Raw genomic sequence first — 20978 nt, forward strand, 5'->3', positions numbered from 1 at the left:
AGATGCTTCCCCTAGTGTTGTTAATTTTTTTAATTTAAAATGCTGTGAGGTTTTCTGTGTGTGTGTGTGTGTGGTACTGGCGGTGGAACGCAGGGGCTTTTCTACCTCCGGGCTACACTCCCATGCCTATTTTATATTTTATTTGGAAACAGGGTCTCACTAAGTTGCTGAGAGCCTCACTAAGTAGCTGAGGCTGGCTTTGAACCTGTGCGCTCCTCCTGTCTCAGCCTCCCAAGAGCTGGGATTACAAGCGTGCACCACCACGCCTGGCAAAATGCTGTGAGTTTTGAATCTGAGATAAATATTCAGATAGACAGGTAGATGGAGACGCGCATGCTGGGACGTCTCCTCCTGGACATCACTACTCGGTACTTGTCCTGGCTGTGCCTTGAGTCCTTAGCAGCATCTTCATCTTCAGTGCATGTGGCTGTGTGTGCGCAGTGCTGAGTACACGGAGTTGTGTCCAAAGGACGGCCGCCTCTTCCACGACCTGGCTCTTCCAGAACCTCTCACTTCCGGGACCTGGCTCTTCCAGGACCTGGCACTTCCAGGAGACCTTGGTCTCCTCCCATCCAGCCTGCGCCATCTGTAAAGGGTGTATGGGAGCAGGGCCTGTCTTAATGACCTCAGAGCTCACACGTGAGGCTCAGACAGGTTCCAGGAACAACCAAGCGTCTTCAGCTGCTGTACCCAGAGGCAGCATGAACGCTGTGGCTTTTCCCCCAGAAACAGACCTACAGGGCACGGGAAGGTGGCGGTGAATGTCAACTCTGCCCTGCTAATTTTTTTTTTTTTAGCACAAGCTTCGTTTGCCTTTATCTTGCTTCCTTTTTATTGTTTCCAAGTACCCCCCCTTTTTTGAGAAATTAGGTCAGACTGAAACACAGCTCCAAGCACAATTGTGTTGTAATCTCTCAGCTTGACAAGAGAAGTTAATTCTCCACTTTCAAAATAACCATTCTTGCAGCCAAATTCCCCCTCCCTCCTTCTTGTCCCATTTCCCCTTCCACTTGGGGCTCCCCACGTGCAGGAAGACTCTGACTCAGAACCCCAGCAGGCTAGGGCACCCTCACCAAGGGCCACGTCCAGCAGGAGGGCAGGGAATGGGCAAGGTGAGCCGGGCACCAGCCCAGGCACACACCTCAGAGGGCACGAAGACTCAGCAGCCCGGAGAAACCATACCTTAATGCAGCATTTAAAATCACCAATATTAATAGGAGCAGCCTGCGGGGGAACAAAATAACACATTGCTAGAGAAGACAGGATCAGTCTGCACCGGAGTTTGCTGCTGCCCCGGGCCCTGCTAAGGCTTGCGCCACACAGTTAAGGATGCTACCATTACATAAAGACATTATAGATTGCTCCTTAAGGGTTTTGCACTTCAAAAAATATTTTTTAATGTGGCATTAGAACATTATTTCTCCTGGTGTCTAATTTTAAGGGTGCCCTTTAAACTTGTGTCCTGAGAAATACCCCACATCCCCAGGCTTCCCAGCCTGGCCATGGTGCAGAGGCTCAGGTCTGTACCCGAGTCCCTCTGATCAGTGACAGTGAGAGGCAGGCCAAGATGGGAGCACCTGTTCTGAGTTCTGGATCTTGGCCGGCAGTTGAGGCCACGCAGCTGAGAAGACAAAGCCTGATCCCACCACCACCACCACCCAAACCCTTCTGGCCACCACACCACAGCCATCTTGCCCTCTATGGCTGAAGGAGGTACTCAGGTCTTAAGGGGTTTTGTTTGGCTTCTAACTTGTTACATTTAGTATACTTTGTAGAGAGCATTTTTAAGTATATAAAAATTTCACACAAATTGCAGAATACCCATGTACCCCATCTCTTGTGGCTTGCTGATTCTGCTATTATTAACGTTACATCAGGAACTACATATGTTAGAATTGATGAACCACTGCTGATACATCATCACTAAGGTAACAGGGATATGTTGTTACCAACTCAGGCAAGCAACCAACAGTTAGTGTTTGCTCATACTCTGAGCTTTGCCAAGTGCGGAGTGCCAGGAACCACCATCCCAGTATCATGCCTGGTTTGTACGTCCAGCTTTTGAAGGTAGAGAAGGCTCTAGAATGTTACAAGTTCATTATCTAGATAAGGCCAGAGAGGTGGTACTAAGGCAGCTTGGACAGAGAATGGGGAACTCCTTGGGGGGTTCAGGGGCTGGTGGCTTGGGATGAGGTCCAGAAACAGCCGCCGGCCTTGCCAAGGGTCCGCCAGGCTGCCCCCTCTACCCCGACCCGCCATAGAGCCTCTGCCTGCCACCATGGGGCATGGTGGCCCAAAGGAGAGGAGAGCGTGTGGCCTAGAGACCCCACTGTGCACACTTCTGGGGGACTGAACCTGTCCTTCCCAGAAGGACCTGTCTGCGAGGAGGAGGCTCAGGCCCCGGCCCAGAGCGTGTGCAAACCCAGGCCAGCGTGGCTTACCTGACGTTGCACTACGAGGCCGGCCCCAGGCTTCTGGAGACTGAAGGTGGGACACAGGGAGCCTCGCTTCTTCCCAGGACTGAGGAAGGGACCACCCTCCAGGCCAGACTGCTGGTGACCCGGGCAAACCCGCTACTGCCTGGCCTTGGGTTCCAGACTCCTCATCCCTAAAACAGGGGCTCACTTAGGATTACCTGCTCGGGAGTGAGTCGTGACGGGCAGGGTAGATGACCAGCCCCTCCCTCTGCCTCGCACATGCTAGGCTCTCAATGAGCGCCAATGCTTCTCACGTAGGGCCCAGTGGCCCTGGACCCAGCAGCAGTCGGAGTGACCCTGAGGAGCATGATTTGGGGTTCAGCACGCTCGTCCATACCGTGCCGTGAGGAGCTCACCTGAGCACGGAGCAGGCGCCGGCAGGGAGAAAACTCAGGCAGGGCTGGAGCCTGCCAAGAGCCAGAGGCAAGCGGCTTCCAGGAAGCAGCAGGGACCAGAAGTCCACACGCCTGGTTTATGCCCAGTGGTGCCACTCATGGGTCTTAGCATCCTGTCCAAGACGGAGAGCTCATTCCACACCTGCACCCCCCACGAGGTGCCACCCCCCCCACCTGCCCAGTGTGCAGAGTCCCTGGGGGACTGGGCGGTGCCAGTGCTAAAGTGGGCTGGGGTGAGCGGGACTGAAGGATCCTCATTTGTAACAAGCTCCCAGGCCCTGAGGCTGCTGGTGCACAGACACCATGGAGCCCAGAGCAAAGCGGCTCCCTCTCCTCACTGCCCAGGGTCAGCAGGCCTGTCCTCAGCCCCACCCCAAGGCACAGCATCCCTTGCTCCGTTCTCCCTGCTCCTCCGTGTCCAGTCTGGGCCAGTCCACTTCTCCTTGGGGAGCACCTGCCTGGGCCAGGACCTAGGGGGATGAGCTGTGCCAGCCTGTCCCCGCCTACATATGGCTCAGAGTCTAGATTATGGGACCATGATTTTGGCCACACCTCGGTCGGCCCACTAGACAGAAGGCCCTGATGGAAGCCGACGGTGTCTCTTCAGTCTCTGCTGGTACAGGTTCTGGGGCAGAGGGAGGATGTACAGAGGTGGCCGGCTCAGGCCTGGCTCACTCCGGGGCCTGGTGAGGGAGCCTGTTGGGAGCACATGGCTTGGCTTCATCACGTTTAGTGCTAACCCTATGTTTTCTTCCAGTCGTTACCCTCCGGACACATACAAGGAACTTTTGAACTGGCAAATAAAGAAGAAAACCGAGAAAAAAACAGATATCCCAACATCCTTCCCAGTAAGGTTTTACTTTTTTGCATGATCAGGGACGTTTGGATTAACCTCAGCTTTGCCTTGCAGCCCACACCACCACTACCCACCACCCTGCTTTGTCGAATGCACTGCTGTGGTCAGCAATTAGGGGCTCCTGCATCGGCCTAAGCACCCGCCTCTGCACTGGGGAGCCACAGCCTTCTCTCTGGGCCTCCCTTCCTAGAGGACAGCTGTGAAGCCTGTGCCTGCTGGAGCAGCCTGGGTCCCCAGAAGAGCCAGGGAAGGGCACTGCTCCCTGGTCTTTGGCATCAGGAGGCAGGGCCCTCCCACCAGACTGAGGCCCAGCCCTTGTGTAGGCCTGCCGGCAGCCCTGAGTAGCTGGCTCCCGCAGACTCGGCGCTCTTGATCACAGTCAGCAAATCCTCAGCATCCCCTAAGGTCCTTGTCCAAGGAAAGAAGTGACTAAGAAGCCTGCAGGGGTGAGCTGGGCATGGCGGCGCATGCTAATCATCCCAGCACTTGGGAGGCTGAGGCAGACAGGCTCGCAGCCAGCCTCAGCAGCTTAGTGAGGCCTCTGCAACTCAGTGGGACCCTGTTTCAAAATCAAAGAATAAAATAGGACTGGGGATGTAGTTCAGAGATAGAATGCTGCTGGGTCCCATCCCCAAAACAACAGAAGAGGAAAAGAAAAGAAAAGACAAAACAACCAACCTATAGGGGTTTGACACCCTTGTGGGAAGGCTTAGAATCAGCCCAGCTTTAACCCCAATCGCAAATGGTGCCCATGTGCTGGTGTGTGTAGGTGCCAGGGAGCTGTCGGAGCTGGGGTGCCAAGCACTGCACGTGGGGTGCATCATGGCCCACGGCAGCTGTCTGGGCATTGCCTGGGGTTACCTGCCTCAGTGCCAACACACACCCTGCAGGTTCCCAACAGTGTTCATAAGAGCTGGCCGTGGGGGCTGTGCCTGGGTACCTGCCCTCGACAGCTCTGTCCACGGGGCTGACAGGGCAGCTCTTCCAAGTTCAGGTTAAATCCTTCTGGTCCAGGGAAGCGCCCTCTCTGCAGTGCCTCCTGGGGCGAAGGAGCTCATCGGGGGTCGGCTTCAGGTTGATTCTAGCTGTACTCTTAGGATTAGAATCGGGTCCATCTGCTCGGTGTAGACAGGAAGCTATGGTCTGTCCATCTTTCAGCACTTCCTAAAAATAATCCCTTCCTGGTTTGCATGCCTGGGATTTATGCATGAGTTTTACAAAGCCCGCTATGAGCCTATGATTCAACTACAACTAGAGAAAAGAGTCAGTCTTCGCTTGCTGGAACAGCCCAGAGAGAACTGGGGAAGGTGAACAGCTGAATTGTGGGGCGCCTTGGCCCACAGTTAAATTCTGAACACAGCCAGGTGTGGTGGAACACGCTTGTAATTCCAGCATTTGGGAGGCTGAGACAGCAGGATCACGGTTTGCAGACAGCCTCAGCTACTTAGTGAGGCCCTCTACAACTCAATGAGATCCTGTTCTAAAATAAAGAATAAGAAATAGGGCTAAGAGTGTAGCTCGGAGGTAGAATAGAATGCCCCTGCCTGGGTTCCCTTCCCAGTACCGCAAAAAACAACAACCTCTGAACACTCATTGTGACCAAGCCCGGAGGACCTGATGCTGGATGGGCTGCAGGGATCTGAGGAGAGGAGGGATGGCCACTTAGCTTTTGCTGGACAGGCTGCAAGGAGGGGCGGCCACCTAGATGGCTTGGACAGCTGTAAGGAAAGACCAGAGAGGGAGGAGGTCTGGGCTCCGGAGAAGAATTCGCGTCAAATGAAAGTCCAGATAAAAAGCATCAGTTCCTAACTCATCCCTTAACTGATCCGTTTAGTGTACGCCTTGGCTTGCCCGTGTGAGCCAAGAACCTGCTCGATGCTGGTCACATTCTTGGATTTCTCTTGATCACTAAGCTCTTATCCCTCAAAGGTGACATTTGCATTGCTAATCAAGAGTATTTCTGGTGGGACCCCAGAGATACCAGCATCACTGTCCAGGTGTGGGATCTTCTACACCCAGCCCAAGGGGACTTATGCCTCACCCAGGAGACCCATTCTGGACGGGCAGGGCCTCCCACGCGCCCACCTCCTCCCTGCCGTATGGAGTGTCCCTCGCTTGCACGGAGAGAGGAAATCTTTGTGAAAACACAGAGAGTTCTGGACAGGCCTGCTCCGCTTCCCCCACATTCCCCTCGCCCCGCTGTGCAGCCCCAGCGTGAGGGTGCTGTCCTGCCCAGCCCACCCAGGAGGGCCACCCACAGGCACTCCAGGTCCTGTGTCCAGGCCTAGCAGGTGATGCTGGGACATGGCTCTTCCACATGAGTAGTAGGATGCCAGGTTTCAGAAACACGGTGTGAAGACATTGTGCCCCGGGGACAACCATTTGTTTGGCTTCTATCTGAGAAAGAGGCCTGTCTGAGGACACTGCACAGTGGGTCAAAGAAGCCCCCAGGGTTCCCTGCTGGTGCCAGTTTGGTGGGCTGGGTCGCGGGACAGCAGGGCTGCACAGGCAGCTACCCAGGCTGCTACCCAGGGCCAAGCTGCAGGAGCCTGCCCTTACCTAGGGCAGGGTCAGAGTCCGCAAGGGATGATGGGAGGGGGACCCGACGCCCCCAGCCCCGGCCACTGCCCTGCCTTCCTAATCGCCCTCAGGTCAGGGGCAGATTTATAAGACGTGCCTTGGACAGACGCTCAGTTAGGCCTGTGGCCCTGGGAGCTCCGAGGACAGGCCCTGTGTGTCAGCAAAGTGCCCTCAGGCCCACAGGGCTCCCTGGCCAACAGTGAGAGGGCCCTCTTTCCTGGGGGGAAAAAAATGCCAACAGCTGATAATTTTAGAAAATAATGTTTTGAGAGGGAAGTGTGACTTTTTAGAATTAAAAAAAAAAAAACAGGAAGCTCTTAGAAGCTGCAAGATTCTAAATCTAACCAGAAGGCTATTTTTTGCCCCCTGCCTTTCTGTGGCTGTCCTTAAAGCTCTCCTGCCAGATGATCGCAACCAGAGCTGCAGGTGTCCCGCCAGGGCCCCTCCCACCTCGGGGTGTCACCTGGAGCTGAAGGCTTGGAGACTTGGCGTGGTGACTGGCCCCTAGCTTTGCTGCCCCCCCTTCGCATCACAGAAGACATCTGACCCAGTCGGGAAGCCCAGACTCAGGACCACAGTGAGCAGTGTGTGGCCCAGCAGGCGGCCCAGGGAGAGCGAGGCACAGGGGAGGCCTGCGCCACACCACGCCACACCACGCCACACATGGCTCCTCTGAGCGGAGGCCCAGGGCCAGCAGGACCAGGTCGTGGACTCAGTCATCACTCAGGGAGCAAGACTGAAACACCTGCCAGCCCAGCTCTAAAGTGTTTCCCGGAGCTGGCCCCGCAAGAGGCCGCCTCTCCCAGGACAGGAGGCAGGCTCCCCACCAGGCCCGGGAGGCCACTGCAGCCACTCCCCCTCAGGCCACAAAAATGGCCCCATTTCTTCACAATCAGAGACACATAATCCGTAATTCATGATCTACTAAAGGTGAAATAATGGTTTTCATTTTTTTATGAATAAAAAGCCTGTGAAGGCAGAAGTAACCAGGGCCCAAAAAAGCCCCCGGTGAGCACTCCTTACCACACCATGCCACACACACACCACAACACAACACACACAACAGAAGAACAGTGACAGAACCCTGGCTGAACACTCCTTAATGAGAATACACACCACACCATCACACCATGCCACACACATACAGCACAACAAAGCACAAAATACAACACAACATACACAACACATTGATCCACACATACACAGCACACACAAAACACACATAACAGAAAAGCAATAGTGGAGCCCGGCTGAGCACTCCCTGGTGAGCATACACAGTACACCATTGCACCACGCCACAAACACACACAACACAATACAACATAACACCACACACAATACAACACAAAAAACACCCTGCACAACAGGATACAACACACCAAGAACACACGACACACATACATACAAACACACAACACACACAATACAACACTCACAACACATTGATCCACACACAGATAACATGCCACACATATGCAACACACACATATATACCACAAACACAGAACATGCCACATACAGCACACACTTAACACACACCACACACATACACCACATTCAACATGTGTACAGTACAACCCATCCCACATAAAGAGAACATAGACTACACACCTCACAGCATACACGGGCCACACACAAGCATATATACACATATCACACGTACACAGCACATACATGCACACACCACACAGCACACTCACAGGCCACACGCACACACAGCTCTCCCCACACCACTGGTGACAGGTCTGGCTTGTCGTACTGGGTGCAGCCTGAAGCCGCCTACTTCCAGCCCAGGGACAGACAGTGGCGCATGGGGTTGGGGTTCGAGTCCTGCCCACACCCAGCACCGGGTGCGGGGCGAGCGCACCCGGTCTTCAGGTCCTCCTGCCTTGCTCAGTCTGGCGCAGCGAGGGTTCAGAAAGCATGACCTCTGCGTGTACGCTGCTGCTCCGTGCCTGTGTGGTCATTCACAGCGGGTCTGCTCTGGACACTGGCACACACACCACACACATACACTCATGCAGTGACCCAGTGACGTTTTATTTTTGTTTTTGTTTTTGTTTTTTTGCGGGTCTGGGGATGGAACCCAGGGGCATTTGACCTCCGAGCTATACCCCCTGCCCTATTTTTTTATTCTTTATTTTGAAAACGGTCTCACTGAGTTGCAGAGGGCCTCACTAAGTAGCTGAGGCTGTCTGTGAACCGCGATCCTCCAGTCTCAGCCTCCTAAATGCTGGGATGACAAGCGTGTGCCACCACTCCCAGCTCACCCGGTGACGTCTTAAATCTTTTAATCAGTATCCCTGTCCTCCGGGGCACTTTGGCCACCGCAGCACCAAGTGCAGGGCAGGATCTCTGCTTTCCTCTCCTCACCCACCACCGCTCAGTACCGTCGGGGCACAGCGGAGCAGGGGCATCCACAGCCACACGCACCGCAGCCCAGGGCTGCTCGGGAGACGCCTCTGCTGCCCCGACGGCTGCCTGAGACCCGTCCTGTCCTTCCTAGCGCCCGATGCTGTAGATGAGAGAAGTGCTCAGTTCAGTCCTTATCCCGACATCACGGTTTGTCTGGTTTTTCACAGATGATCATTGTAGGGTGATTTTGAGCCAAGTGGACGGACTTCCCTGCTCGGACTACATCAATGCTTCCTACATAGACGTAAGTTGCCAGCTCCCCTGACCCCCACCCTGCACGGAGCACCCAGGCCACTTGGGGGCCCGAGCCTGAGCCCTGACCTGGCTCTTCCCGCTCCATGTCAGAGTACGCACGAAGCCATCCATCCCTGTTTCCCTGCTCGCACCCAGGACCAGGACCATGTTTTTGAGAAATCACAGAGAGAACATGCAGGTGGCAACAGAGACAGGCACGAAGGTGTCCTTGCAGAGTATTCACGTCCTGACAAACTAGACCAGTTAAGTAAACGGAGACTAGTTAAATTGCGGTAAAACCATCTGCAATGGACTGCTCAGATTCATTTAGTTGATCTTTAAAATATCATTTAATATAGCCAGGTCTGGTGGCACACGCCTGTAATCCCAGGACTTGTACGGCGGAGACAGGAGGATCGCAGGATGGAGGCTATTCTCAGCAACGGAGAGAGACCCTATTTTTATTTCAAAGGAAAAATAGACATAGGGGTGTACCTCAGAGGTAGACTAGCCCTGGGTTCAAGTCTCAGTACCAAACCAAACAAAATAAAGTCTCATTTAATATAAATTATAAAACCAATGTTTAAAATCAAGGCTATAAAAGGATTTTTACATTATTAGCCCAATGAAAAATGTCTTCGTTTGGCCGGGCGTGGTGGCGCACGCTTGTAATCCCCGCACTTGGGAGGCAGAGACAGGAGGATCGCGCAGGTTCGAAGCCAGCCGTGCTGGCTTAGGAGACCCTGTTTCCAAAAATAAAATAGGTCTGGGAGTGTAGTCCGGAGATAGACGGGCTTCCAGGAACCCCAGTACCACCAAAAAAAAAAAAAAAAAATGTCTTCGTTTGAACGACCCTGTGTGCGCGTGTGAATTTCAGCATACATAAACACTAGAAAAGGGACATGTGAAAATAGCACTCATTATTTCTGAAATCACCTTCAAGTTTTCCTCCCATCTTACATTTTCCTGCCTCCGTCTCCCACATTCTCTGTGGTAACTACGAATTCCTTTCCCAACAACAGAAAGATCCTTTTGTCAAAGATAATTCTGAGTAATTACAAATGTGGTTTTATTTTTTCCCCCCTAGGGTTACAAAGAGAAGAATAAATTCATAGCAGCTCAAGGTAAACTTTTTATTAATTTTTGAACATTATCTTGGTAAACTGATGTCAATATCTCTCGCCAACAATATCAATAATTTGTTTTGCCTGGGAGTACTGCCGAGTTTAACAGGCCTGTTGCGTGCTAGTCGATAGGCACAGACAGACACGCACACACGCACGCATCTCTTTGCACACCTGCAGGATTTGCACACAGCCCGCAGTGGCCCGCTGTGGCCATGCTGGGGAGCTTGTGCTGATATTGTTAGATAGCTGACTTCTCTCAGGTGGCTGGGCTCCCGGGCTCCCAAATCCAACAGAAAGGGGAGAAGTAGCTTTTCAGATCAAGGCCCTGCAGCCATAAAAACAGGTCCTTAACCTGCACGCAATTCTAGGCCCAGCCTCCCTTACATTTCCGTAGAGGCTCCCTCCCTCAGGACCCTCTACTGCTGTCCACCTGCCATGTATGGGTCAGTGAGGCTAAGCTAGATTTCCCTGTCTTCTTCTTCCTGGGCCAAGAACTTATAATAAGTTCCAAAGTCAGTATATATAAAAACTAAACCCATATTTCCCGAGAAATGGAGAGAAACACCTGGATATACATGCCCAAACAACCCCAGGTCTATGTCTAGCCATAAACTCAGAAAACCTGACAGTGGCTCAAACACACCTTTTCCCCTTAAGGGCAGGAATTGGGGGTGGGGGCAGCCAGGGCTGGACAACAGCTCCAGCGAGGGGCCCTTCTTCACAGCTGGCTCTTAGCCTGGGGGGAGGAGGAGGCTCCACGTGGCTGCTGCACTCCCAGGCAGTGTGTGTGTGCGCCTGTGCGTGTACCGGCTGGAAGGGAACAGAACAGTGTCACTTCTAGTGACCCTCTAACTGTTGTTTACGTTGTTAGACAGCACTATGCTGAGAGCTTAAGGTTTTGATCAAGGAAAGGGGGTTAGAAAGGGGATGAGTTGTCAACCTGCAATCAGTCTCTCTCTCTCTCTCTCTCTCTCTCTCTCTCTCTCTCTCTCTCACACACACACACACACACACACACACACACACACACGTCCATTTTGACTCAGCACTTCTGAAGGGGAACGACTTCGACTTCGGGCATTAACAAGCCCTGGGAGCAGACACAAGCCACTTGAATGCGTACCATTAGACCCAGCCCACATTCGCACACTCCTTTATTGCCCATGAATATACTAATCCCTGCTTGGCCCGGTTACTAGCCGGGTTTCCTGGCTGGAGCCAGTAAAGAGGAGGAGCCCCCCACCGGTTCTGGAATGTCAGGGTCTGGCTTGCCCTTGTTGGACCAGCCCACCAGCTGGAGAGCACAGCCATCCAGAGCCCCAGCAGGTGCAGGGCCGCAGCGCCTCCAGCTCAGTGGCCTTGACTCTGGGCCTCTCCTCCCTGTGCAGGCCCTAAACAGGAGACTGTGAATGACTTCTGGAGGATGGTCTGGGAGCAGAAGTCCGCCACCATCGTCATGTTGACGAACCTGAAAGAAAGGAAGGAGGTGAGTCCTTCCACAGCCGGCTGCTAGGTCTTTCCTGAGGCTGGCCAGCGGAGAGCTCCCCACCCTTCCTTCGCCCCTTCCCTCCCTCCTAGCGCCCCCCCCCACAGAGCTCTAAGTGGCTTAGAGCACTTTTACCTCACAGTAAAGTCTTTGTGTGTGTGTGTGTGTGAGGATGGAACCCAGGAGATTCTACCTCTGGGCTCCACCCCCAGCCCTATTTTTCATTCTTTATTTGAAACAGTGTCTCACTAAGTTGCAGAGGGCCTCACTAAGTATCCTCCCGTCTCAGCCTCCCAAGTACTGGGATAGCGTTCGCCACCATGCCCGGCCTTCATAATAAGTTTTTCGTGTCCCTAGTACCTCACTGCCCTGACCAGCTGCGTTATCCCCATTTCCTCAGCGAGGGTGGCCTGGCTGACCCGTGGCTCTTACCCCCATGGTAGTCATTATTGAGATGTCTAGTGCAGGGCAAAGAACTTCACAGATGATCTTGGAAAGCCAGGCATGCTGCAGGAACGCGAGTAGACTGGTCTGCAGAGCGGAGAAGCTGAGCTGCTTCCCGTCCAATGCAACAAGCCCTCGCTGGCACCTGCTTTCCTGACCACCACGTCCAGGCACCAGGATCGGGCTCCAGCAGGGTCAGGAAGGAGGGGCATGGGAGCCCTTGGAGGCCTGCTACCCCTGTATGACCTGCTGATGGCAGCCAGCTCTTCTCCAAACGAAAGAACCTGGAGCCTCCGGGAGCTTCTTCAGGCAGGGAGATCTGTTTGGGAGACAGTGCTTCTAACACGTTCCAGCATGAAGGCCCTGTTTAGGAGGATTCTGTCCTGCCTGGCCCTTACACAGGCGCAGGAGGCTCTGGCCAGGCCCCCAGGGCACCCGCATGCCAAGGTCTCTGGGAGGGACGGCAGCTCTCAGGAGGAAGTGCCAGGCACAAGCCCAGGGGGGTTGGGCCAGCCCGGAGCCCCTGCGGGCACAGCCCAGGCAGCCCCATGGCGCCGCTGTACAGTGGGTTTTGTGCCGGAAAGAGCGGGAGGGCAGTCTTCCGGTGGGGTGCAGTGAGGGGTTTTTCTTCTTGAGGTGCAGAACTGAGAAGCGCCACACCTTCTCCCAGTGTGACTTCTGCCCCGTCAGCCCTTAGTCAGCGATGGAAACCATGATGGGGGAATCAGGGCATCCTCCTACACAGGACGGCAGTGCTTCCTCCACTGGAGAAAGGAGCAGGAGGCCAACGGTTCATCAGGGGCTCAGGGTCCCTGTGACCTGCCACCCACAGAGACCAGCCTCGCTGGGCACTGCTGCCCCAGAGAGAAACAAAGCAAAAGCCATGGGGCTCAGACACCCCTCCCCACCCGGCATTTCTCTCTGCCCTTCTTCCGGGCCTCCTGCCCTGCAGGGCGTCTGCGTGCTGAGACTGGGGCGCCACTCTCAGAGAGTTCCCCTTTTCTTTGCTGCTTAGTCTTCAGTTGTGGCATCTCCAGAGCCCACATCTTGGGCAGCCTGTTGTGAAATGCGCTGGCATCTCCCAATGTGATGGGGGCCAGGGCGCAGGAACGGCCACACTGCTGTTGGCCCTTGGGGCTTGGACAGTGTTCATTCTTGCCAGAGCCTGTCCAGTTAGGAACTGCAGGACAGTCCCCAGGGCCCCAGTGGGACACCTCGGGGTGTTCCTCCAGCTGCTCCTAGATGCCCTTTGAAGGGTGGGCCAGCTGGGGACAGGGGGTGTGTGTGTGTGTGTGTGTGTGTGTGTGTGTGTGTGTTCGGCAGGGGGTTGTCCCTGGGATGTTGTAACACCAGAATGTTGGTGTCTGAATACCCAGCACTCTGTGCTGGGTAAGATTGTTAACCCTGGAGACCTGAGCAGTCAGCCATGCCGCTCCTGGGCCATTTCCAAGATCAACAGCCATGTGCCTGGAAGGCTTGCTAAAGCCCAGGGATGTCTTCATGGAACGTGGAGCAGATCTTTTCTCCCTGGTGCTGGGTCTCCATTCATTCATTCCTTCCTGCCTTCCAGGCTGGTAGATGACACAACCCTAACCTAACCCTAAGAGGATGCTCTGGGGTGTCAGAAAATGAAAGCGCTCCCAGAGCTTGTCTCTGGAGCCATTTCTGTCTCTGAGGGTGGGATAAAGGAAACCGCCTCCTGGGAAGAGGCCCCTCCCATGCCTTTCTGCCTGCAGCCTCCTCTTCCCTAGAGGAAACTGACCTCTTAAACAGGGCTGCGAACCTGCATCCTTGGGGAACTGAACAGGAAGAAACGGGCTGGAGAGGGGCCATCCTTGGGGGCACGTGGTGGGCCTCAGTACAGCCTGGGGTCACTTGGAGTTAGGCTCCCCAGGGCTGAAGGTTGCAGGCTCAGCACATCCGGGCCTCAGCCAGCTCACTACACCCCGTGGGATTCTTAGATTGACCACAAAGGAGACCTGGCTGTGTCAAAGTAGAAGCCCGGCTCTGGTCGTGATGCGGGCTGCCCTGAACCGGTGCCTCGGCCTCTCTTACCCCATTTGTAGAGGAAACACTTGCCCACACTCTTTCCCAGCCGGGAGCAGTTGACTCAGCCCTGGGGAGGCTTCATGTGGATGGTGGGGGTGGGGGCAGGACGATGAAGCCCACTCGCAGATCTATTTGTTTCTATAAATTGTTTCCTGCAGGAAAAGTGTTATCAGTACTGGCCCGACCAGGGCTGCTGGACCTACGGGAACATCCGGGTGTGCGTGGAAGACTGCGTGGTGCTGGTGGACTACACCATTCGCAAGTTCTGCATACAGCCGGTATGTGTTTCCACCTGTTGAGCCCAGGCCAGGGGTATGAGCGCATCTCCACACTTGATACCGCGGAGAGCCTGCCCACCCCAGCATGGCCTTGCATCTGGGGCTGAGGAGCCCGTGACCCGGCTGGGGTGGAGGAGCCAGCGAGGACTTGGTCTGTAGAGAGTGCCGGGCGCCCCGGGCCGCAGCGACTGTCCCAGGCTCCCCAGGAGGAAGACAGTTGTTAGGGGAGGGGATCGGGGTCCCCCAGGAGCACAGCGTCATTTCCATTGTGAAACTGTGACCGCAGTGTCTTTCATTTCAAAATTATATAGGAACCTCCTCAGTATTAGGGTTTGTTTCAGTATTAGTACTGCCGTACTAGGTATTGAAACCAGGGCCATTCTACCTCTGAGCTACACCTTCCAGCCCTGTTTTATTTTCTATTTGAAACAGGATCTAAGTTGTTGAGGGCCTGCTTCGCTCTAAGTTGCTAGCCACAAACCTGGGATCCTCCTGTCTCAGCCTCCCAAGTACTGGAATTATATGCATACACTGCTCCACCTGGCTAAAATCTCCCGGGTTTTTTATGTGTTTTGTTTTGTTTGTTTGTTTTTTGGTGGTACTGGGGGTGGAACCCAGGCGCTTTTCTACCTCTGGACTATACTCCCAGACCTATTTTATACTTTACTTGGAAACAGGGTCCCACTAAGTTGCTGAGAGCCTCAGTAGCTGAGGCTGGCTTTGACCTGTGTGATCCTCCTGTCTCAGCCTCCCAAGAGCTAGGATTACAAGTGTGCACCACCGCGCCCGGCTCTCCTCATTATTTTGCACACTTACTTCCTGCTAGTTTCCACCACAGAAAGATTTGGGGCAGGCTGCAATGCTAAAAAAAATGTCTGTAAACAAGGCAGATTTAAGAGTTATTTTAAAAACCTGGTTAAAAAAGCTGAAGGTAACTTTAAAACAAGTCAAAGATAAAATGATTGATGTAATGAAATTCAGAAATAAGAGGCTAAGTTCCCTAGAGGCCAGAGCAAAAAGGGGGAAGGATACATTTTACTGTTCTTACTCCTGCTGTCTGTCTGCTGGACACACAGGCAGCCACACCCACCCACGTGCACACGCGCACTCCTATGATGCGCGCACACACACACACACACACACACACACACACACACACTAACGTGTTTCCAAATACGCTGTGTAAAACCTCCTGTGGTCCGGCCCCGTGAACTAAACTCATGGGTTATGGGGTCACAACAGCTGATATCAGCTCTGAGCGAGTGTCCGGGGTCACACGGAGTAGGCCTACCGCTCATCTTCTCTCCTGAATGAGACACTTCCAGGGTGCAGGTGTGCGGTTGGTGATCACTGAAGGGCCTCCGAGCACTGGACCAGCCTCGGGTGGTCTTTGCTTCGGACCTGCCTGGCCTAGGCGTAGCCGGGCACCTGTGGGCTCTGCTCCGTGCTGCGGCAGGAGACCCTGGGCCCTGTCCAGAGCCAGCAGCGGCGGGCAGCAGGCCTCCCTCCAGACACCCGCACTGGGACGGATATTGAGCTTCCCTGCCATGGCTGTCACCACACCATGGACCAAGGGAGTCCTCGTCCTCGGATGCAGGTGCTGAGAGCCTGGAGTGCGGCCCCCCTCCCTCACAGCTCCTCCTGTCCCCCACAGCAGCTCCCAGATGGCTGCAAAGCCCCGCGGCTCGTCTCCCAGCTGCACTTCACCAGCTGGCCTGACTTTGGGGTGCCGTTCACCCCCATTGGTATGCTGAAGTTCCTGAAGAAGGTGAAGACACTCAACCCCTCACACGCCGGGCCCATCGTGGTTCACTGCAGGTACGGACGGGCAGGGCCTTGAAGGAGGTATATCAAGGCAGGCAGAGCTGCAGGCAGGGGGCGGGAACACAGACCGCAGTTCCCAAGCAGCAGCAGCAGCAGTTTAGAGAGCCCTGCAGGGAGGGAAGTCTAGGGCCTCCCAGCACATCCCAAGGTAAATCTGATCCCAGCATAGAGGCCCTGGCTTGCACTGGGCTTTGTCCTCTGCTCCCCAGGGATCCCCAGCTTCCCTGTCTCAAAGAGACAGGCCCAGTATGCCCTTTCCAGTACCCGGTCACACCTGTGATGATAACAGGAGGAAAACAGGAGCTTCATCTAAACCCTGCAAGTTTCTCTGTGGCTCTGAGAACCGGCACCGAGGTTGCAGCGCCCTCTGGTGGCCTCTCTGTAGATGTCCCGGTCCTCACCAAGTGACTTGGCAGGGGGGTCCCTCATCCGTCCTGGTGCGGGGCATCTCCCGGGCTCTATCATTTACTCCAGGGCAATGTGACCCAGAGGTGGCGTCTTTTTCTCCCCACAAGCGCGGGCGTGGGCCGGACGGGCACCTTCATCGTGATCGACGCCATGATGGACATGATCCACTCTGAGCAGAAGGTGGACGTGTTTGAGTTCGTGTCAAGGATCCGCAACCAGCGTCCTCAGATGGTCCAAACAGACGTGAGTGGGCCTCCACCCTGAGCCTCACAAGGCGCACCCGGGGCCACGGCATGGAGGTGCCACCCGACCTCTCCCCCGCCCTGGGTTTTTGTTTTGTTTTGTTTGGGTTTGGGTTTTGTTTTTTGGTTTTTGGTTTTGGGGGGTTTTTGTTGTTGTTGTCTTTTGGTTTTTGGTTTTTCTTTTTTTTTTTTTTTTTTTTTTTGCGGTACTGGGGATGAAACCCAGGGGCATTCCTCCTACAAGCTACACCCCCTGCCCTATTTTTTATTCTTTTTGTGCATGTGTGTGTGGGTCTAAGGATGGGACACAGGGGCATTTGACCTCCAAGCTATGCCCTTTGCCCTATTTTTATTCTTTATTTTGAAAGAGGGTCTCACTAAGTTGTGGAGGGCCTCACTAAGTAACTGAGACTGTCAGCGAACCGCTATCCTCCGGTCTCAGCCTCTCAAATGGTGGGATTACAAGTGTGTGCCACCACGCCCAGCTTTTTATGCTTGACTTTGAAACAGGGTCTCACTGAGTTGCAAAGGGCCTTATTAAGTAGTAACTGAGGCTGTCTGTGAACCATAATCCTCCCGTCTCAGCCTCCCAAATACCGGGATTACAAGTGTGCACCACCATGCCCGGCTCCCTAGCGCTGGTTTTGATGGAATGGCAGCACCCCCAGCCCTGAGCACTCAGCTTCAGGTCCGCTCCTCCCCTGTCCTGGGAGTCCTCACAGGCCATGGAGTGTTTAGACTCCCACAGATCGTCACCTTTGTCCCTAATATATGCCAGCCACCGTCATCGTCTCCACCCCCAGAAGCCGTGGAGGGCTAGTACAGGGCCAGAGCGGCCAGTCTGGGTGGCAGGAAAGTCAAGCGGGCACCCCATCCCTGCAGGTGCAGTACACGTTCATCTACCAAGCCCTGCTGGAGTACTACCTCTACGGGGACACGGAGCTGGACGTGTCCTCCCTGGAGCGGCACCTTCAGACCCTGCACGGCACCGCCACCCACTTCGACAAGATCGGGCTGGAGGAGGAGTTCAGGGTGAGCCTGAGCAGGTCTCACCTCTGTCCTGGGGTGGGGGGAGGCAAGGAAGAAGGACGTGACCCTTTAGTGATGCTTTCTCAGTCACTCGAGACGGACCCAGGAGAGCAGGGCAGACACCCATGGGGGCTGTCCAGGGAAGAATGCCCAGGGGCTTTCCAGCTTCTGCGCAGAGCCCCAGGCCTCACGTAGTATCCCCCAACGCTGAGGTAGCTCAGTGAGATGGAGGTGGACGCAGCCTCTGCGCGGAGGCCCTGCTGGGAGGACTGGGCGGGGCATTGTCAGCTTGACCTTGTCAGCGTGTCCCTCTCGGCTGCAGAAGCTGACAAATGTCCGGATCATGAAGGAGGACATGCGGACGGGCAATTTGCCGGCGAACATGAAGAAGGCCAGAGTTATCCAGATCATCCCGTGTAAGGGGCAGCACCGGGCCCTCCTCCATGCGGGCTGGGCGGGCTGGGACCCAAAGCTCATGGCCACCCACCTCTGCCAGCCAGGGCGGAGCCCATGCTTTCTGGGACTGCCGGGCACTCTGCCAGATGTCCAGAAGGGAAGATTCGTCTAGGGGCCCCAGGCTGGCCAGTGTGGCCCAGGCAGGCGGCTCTGGGGCGGAGGGCTCCCTGCAAGCCCAAGGACTCACCTAGGACATGACCTGGTGCCTTGTTCTGCATCTCACCACCGAGCAGGGACAGGGGAGCCAGGGGCTGAGACCGAGCCCAGCTAAGTCTGCTGAGCCCCTCTTGGTCACACAGACTCAGAGTGGAGGGGGACACCACCAAGGCCCTGGGCGAAGGAGGCAGGAGCCCACAAGAAGGCAGGACCACACATCTGGGTCGGTCAGAGGAAAAATGAGAGATCTGGGCAAACCTGGGCTCTGAAAGCATCAGGGGAGCAGAGGGCGCCCGGCTTGAGGCATGGAGGGTGAGCGAGGCTGCAGAGACACGGCCTTGACGTTCACTGTTCACAAACACTCACCTCGGAAACAGGCTCCCTCTCAAGTGCTCACCTGTGCTGCAGAGAAGAGGTTCCTGGGGCCGGGACCCTTTCCCAGACTCAGACCCAAGCTGCTCTGTGGCCTGTGGAATATACTTCTTGCATTCTTTAACATCTGTAGTGTGTGTGTGTGTGTGTGTGTGTGTGTGTGTGTGTGTGTGGTACTGGGGTTCCTGGAAACCCTTCTACCTCCGGGCTACACTCCCAGACCTACTTTATATTTTTTAAATTTGGAAACAGGGTCTCATAAGCCAGCCTGGCTGGCTGTGAACCCATGCCTCCCAAGCACAGGGATTACAAGCGTGCGCCACCACGCCCGGCTTGACACCTGTATTTTTAATGCTTATATTTTGGTATGTATCACATAGGCTCATGAAAAATGAAACTGATAACTGGGCTATTTTTTTAGAACCTTCCTACAAATCAAACTTCCCTGAACCCCTTCATTAACCTACCATCTAACATAAACACTCCAAAGAGCTGGCTGCACCTAGTGATTTCATCAACGGGCTCTGTGTCCAGCTTGGAGGTAGAATACCCCTGGGTTCCATCCTCAGTACCGCAAAAACAAAAAAACAAACAAACAAATAAATATAAATAAATAAATAAATAAATAAATGGCACTTAAGACAGCTACAGACCATCTATCCCTCCAGCCACACCCGAGGGGCTCTGGGAGGCCCCTCCAGGCGCTCTCGCTTCCAGCCCGTGTTGGCCTGTGACTGTGCTGGCCGCTCCTCCTCCCTCCCTCCTTCCCGCCAGTGCCTCCCATCTTCTGAGTGTCTGGCTGGCTCACCTGCACTGAGCCTGTGGGGACCTGGCATGGACTCCACAAGGGCCAACACTGCCCGGGAATTGAAAGCCTCCACCCCGGAAGTGGGGACCATTGTCGCTGGCTGAGGGCAAGAAGGTCAAATGAGCAGAGAAGGCCCTCCACGTGTGGCTTTCAGGGTGTAGAGAAGGGCCTCCTCTGCCCCTCCCTGCTCACTGTGGCCCTGGAGGGGCCCTGGAGCCAGCGCGAGGGTCTCTCGCTTGTAAGCCCAGCAGGTGTCAGCCAAATGCCCTGGCTTAAGAGACCATTCCAAAGAGCTGGCTGCACCTAGTGATTTCACCAACAGGCTCTGTGTCCAGGAAACCCACAGCAGGTTTAAAGCCCATGCGGCGGGATCGTATCTGTGCTAACTGAAGGCAAACGCCCTTTGCAGATGACTTCAACCGAGTGATCCTTTCCATGAAAAGGGGCCAAGAATACACAGACTACATCAATGCGTCCTTCATAGACGTAAGTACGCTGGCTGGCTGTGATGCGCGCCTCGTCCTCCTTCCTATACGACTACACGCGACAGATTAACTTTTTTTCAAGGCAAAAAAAAAAAAAAAAAAAAAACTGGTGCCTTTCCAGACACCCAACAGTTTTGTTAGCAGAATTATTTGTTTTAAAAGAATGAATAGCGAACTTGGAAATAAGATGTAGACTCATGCAAGAGAATTGGCTCTCTGTTCCTCCTGCTTTTTGTATCTATAGCAATTTCTTTTTCTCTTTTGTGTGTGTGTGTGTGTGTGTGTGTGTGTGTGTGTGTGTGTGTTAATGAGGATTGAATCCAGGAGCGTTCTACCTCTGAGCTTCACTCTCAGCCTTCTTTATGTTTTATTTTTATTTTTTTGTGCTTTTATTGGTGCATTCCAGTCTCACATCAGAATGTAAGTGCTGTCAGCAATGGCATACATGCACACGCTCTTGGCGCCCCCTCCCCATGTGCCTCCCTCCCAATACGAGTGCCCAGATTGACGCTGGGATATATTCACACATTTATTTATTTATTTATTTATTTATTTATTTATTTATTTATTTATTTATTTATTTTGGTGGTACTGGGGTTCCTGGAAGCCCTTCTACCTATGGGCTACACTCCCAGACCTATTTCATATTCTTTTATTTGGAAACAGGGTCTCTTAAGCTAGTGCGGCTGGCTTCGAACCTCGTGATCCTCCTGTCTCCGCCTCCCAAGCGTGGGGATTTCACCATGCCCGGCATAGTTTTTTATTTTTTAATGGGGTCTTGCTGGGGGGGGTCTCACTAAATTGTTGAGGCTGGCCTCAAAGCCACCATCCTCCTGCCTCAGCGCCCCAAGTACTGG

General features: G+C 54.2%; 1 protein-coding gene across 3 annotated transcripts in view; it reads left to right on the forward strand.

The window, feature by feature from the left end:
- Window positions 1-20978, forward strand: part of PTPRE (protein tyrosine phosphatase receptor type E) — a gene marked incomplete at both ends in the record, with an annotated part of 150623 nt that overhangs the window by 122780 nt on the left and 6865 nt on the right. For all 3 annotated transcript variants that reach the window (XM_080694103.1, XM_080694105.1, XM_080694104.1), the window contains 10 exons: window positions 3630-3720; window positions 8891-8967; window positions 10045-10081; window positions 11473-11570; window positions 14222-14341; window positions 15996-16159; window positions 16681-16816; window positions 17698-17847; window positions 18167-18260; window positions 20046-20122. In XM_080694103.1, the coding sequence (XP_080550229.1) occupies window positions 3630-3720; window positions 8891-8967; window positions 10045-10081; window positions 11473-11570; window positions 14222-14341; window positions 15996-16159; window positions 16681-16816; window positions 17698-17847; window positions 18167-18260; window positions 20046-20122 (1044 nt within the window). The remainder of the gene's footprint in view (window positions 1-3629; window positions 3721-8890; window positions 8968-10044; window positions 10082-11472; window positions 11571-14221; window positions 14342-15995; window positions 16160-16680; window positions 16817-17697; window positions 17848-18166; window positions 18261-20045; window positions 20123-20978) is intronic.

The sequence above is a fragment of the Muscardinus avellanarius genome (assembly GCF_963383645.1).
Source record: "Muscardinus avellanarius genome assembly, chromosome: 4".
Classification (NCBI taxonomy): domain Eukaryota; kingdom Metazoa; phylum Chordata; class Mammalia; order Rodentia; family Gliridae; genus Muscardinus; species Muscardinus avellanarius.